Genomic DNA, 2,500 nt, shown 5'->3' with positions numbered 1-2,500 from the left:
AGGAGGCATGGCGGCCAAGGGCTACATAGGTGTGGATGTGGTTGCTCTGCATCTGAATCTTGCCCTGAGCGCTATCTGGATCTGTCTTGGAAGTCAAGTGTGCACTGAAAAACAACTTACTGATTGCCCCCCTGTATTTTGGTTTCTTAACCCAAAAAAGGCCCCACTAGCTATTATCTTTCAATACTTTCTAAAGTATAGATGGTTTGCACCTGACATCACAGCAGCCCATGTTGGTGCTCAGAACAATAGAGAAAAAAGTCTTTTGGGAATTTGACTCAATTATAATGCAAAACATGACATATAATTTGCTATTGTTTGTGCACTAACATGGCTGTCTCATCACATGATTGAAAACCATCCATACACCAGTAACTAAATTTATTGTAAAACATGTATTGTTACAGAAAGATGTTTTGGAACAATAATAATAATAATAATAATAATAATAATAATAATAATAATAATAATAATAATAATATTCAATTGTGAAATTGTTTTGCTATCAAGAAGATGTTTTTACAAGACATGCCATATTGGTGCACTAATATCTTAAATCAATCATTAATTTACCAGAGTTGGCAAATTCTTTTTTATCTTGCCATTTAGTTGTAACATGAGAATATTCAACTTCAAATAAAATGTCTTGAGTTGGGTGAGGCTAAATCGCGTGGGTGGGTGGGTCGTGGGTCATTTTTGTTTGAAGATAAAAATATACCGGTATATATATATATTAGCTCCCTCAGTGCTCGGTCCAAATTTGTCTTAGGTCTTAGGTCTTGTCTTTTTCGAGAATTTCCAGTCGTTGATAAAAAAAAAGGGTCAGGGTCAGGGTTAGGGACCCATGACCCATGACCCACGACCCACAACCCACGACCCACCCACCCACGCCAATTAGACACTCTCTCTCAAGTTGTGGTACAGTTACTGTATTTGGTCGTATTGAAAGACAAGGGTTTCTTATTTTCTCTACTCATTCCCTATATCCTCATTAGTTTCTTTTAACACTTTATTTTTCATTCTCTACTCCTGTATTTTCTTTACTCTTTATTTTCAGGTGTCACAAAAATACTAACTCCTCAGTTTTGCCCTCAGCCAGCATCATCATCTGCTTTCACAATGAAGCGTGGTCTACATTGCTGAGAACCGTGCATAGTGTTCTAAACAGATCAGAAGGGAAATTGATTCAAGAAATAATCTTAGTTGATGATTATAGCACATTGAAGGAACTAAAAGGCAAACTTCAAGATTATATAGGTACATTGCCCAAAGTTAAGTTGGTCAGAACTCTAACGCGTGAAGGACTCATAAGGGGGAGAATGGTGGGAGCTAAACATGCGACAGGAGAGATACTGGTTTTTCTGGACAGCCACTGTGAGGTGAACAAAGAGTGGCTGCCACCACTTCTGGAAAGGATAAAGGAGAATCACACAACTGTAGTCTGCCCAGTTATTGACATGATCAGCTCAGATACATTTGAGTACCAGTCATCACCATTAGTACGTGGTGGATTCAACTGGGGACTGCATTTTTCTTGGGAGCCGGTACCAAATTACCTTGTTGCTGAAAATGGCGATTTAACTCGCCCTATAAGGTATATCAAAGGTAGCTGCAATAAAATATTTTGAAGAGGAGGGGGTGTCCTTTCTCAATTTTCTTGATTTGTAAAAACCTGGTGCCTACCAGTCTATTTTAAAACCATAATTTGTTTCTGTTTTTGTCGCTGTTGTAACTGGGCATAGGTCTCATTGTTTGGCATCATTTTATTCCTCATGTTTTCATTTCAGAGCCATGTTGTCTCTTTAGAGGCAACAAATTAATTTACATATAAATGAATTAATTAACTAAAGTTATAAAGTTTAAAAGTAAATTGTTCACTCCCCTTCTCCTTTGGTGGAAACACCTTGTTTACAACTGCAAGGTTGCTATAAGTGTTTTTGCAAGAAATTGCATGTTGACTTATAATATCTACCCTAAAAGTGTGATAGTTTGTTTTAAATTTTCCATTATTATCATGTTGAATACTGTACTATTTTCATTTTTTTCATGCTAGGTTGCAATAGTAAAAATTATAAAGGTTATTGCACTGAAAAAATTAATAATGGTGAAGGCAATAACAATAAATATGATTGTTGGTAGTGGTGGAGATCACAATAACAGTTACTCTGACAACCAAGAGATGGAGCTTGACTTTCTTTTTGTATGCTTCAGTCATGTTTAATAACATTGCTACATCTGACTGTTATCGTGATATCCCAATTATATTCATTTGACAGAACACCAACCATGGCAGGAGGTTTATTTGCTATTGATAGACAATACTTTTTTGACATTGGCCAGTATGATGAAGGAATGAACATCTGGGGTGGTGAGAATTTGGAGATCTCCTTTAGGGTATGAAAAATTTTTAAAATGTAAGATTTACCTTAAATCATAGCAAAGCCTGGAGAGAAAAAGAGATGTGGAAGTGGGTATTACTGTATTTTAAAAGGCTAGCTAT

At 36.3% G+C, this 2,500-nt stretch overlaps 1 protein-coding gene across 2 annotated transcripts in view; it reads left to right on the top strand.

Annotated features, from left to right (window-relative positions):
• The window catches only part of LOC138041402 (polypeptide N-acetylgalactosaminyltransferase 11-like), an 11,547-nt gene that overhangs the window by 3,120 nt on the left and 5,927 nt on the right, over positions 1-2,500 (top strand). For both annotated transcript variants that reach the window (XM_068887176.1, XM_068887170.1), the window contains 2 exons: positions 1,058-1,594; positions 2,277-2,394. In XM_068887176.1, coding sequence (XP_068743277.1) covers positions 1,058-1,594; positions 2,277-2,394 — 655 coding nt within the window. The remainder of the gene's footprint in view (positions 1-1,057; positions 1,595-2,276; positions 2,395-2,500) is intronic.

The sequence above is a fragment of the Montipora capricornis genome, chromosome 1, assembly GCF_036669925.1.
Source record: "Montipora capricornis isolate CH-2021 chromosome 1, ASM3666992v2, whole genome shotgun sequence".
Taxonomy (NCBI): domain Eukaryota; kingdom Metazoa; phylum Cnidaria; class Anthozoa; order Scleractinia; family Acroporidae; genus Montipora; species Montipora capricornis.
This window is presented reverse-complemented; position numbering and strand designations above follow the sequence as displayed.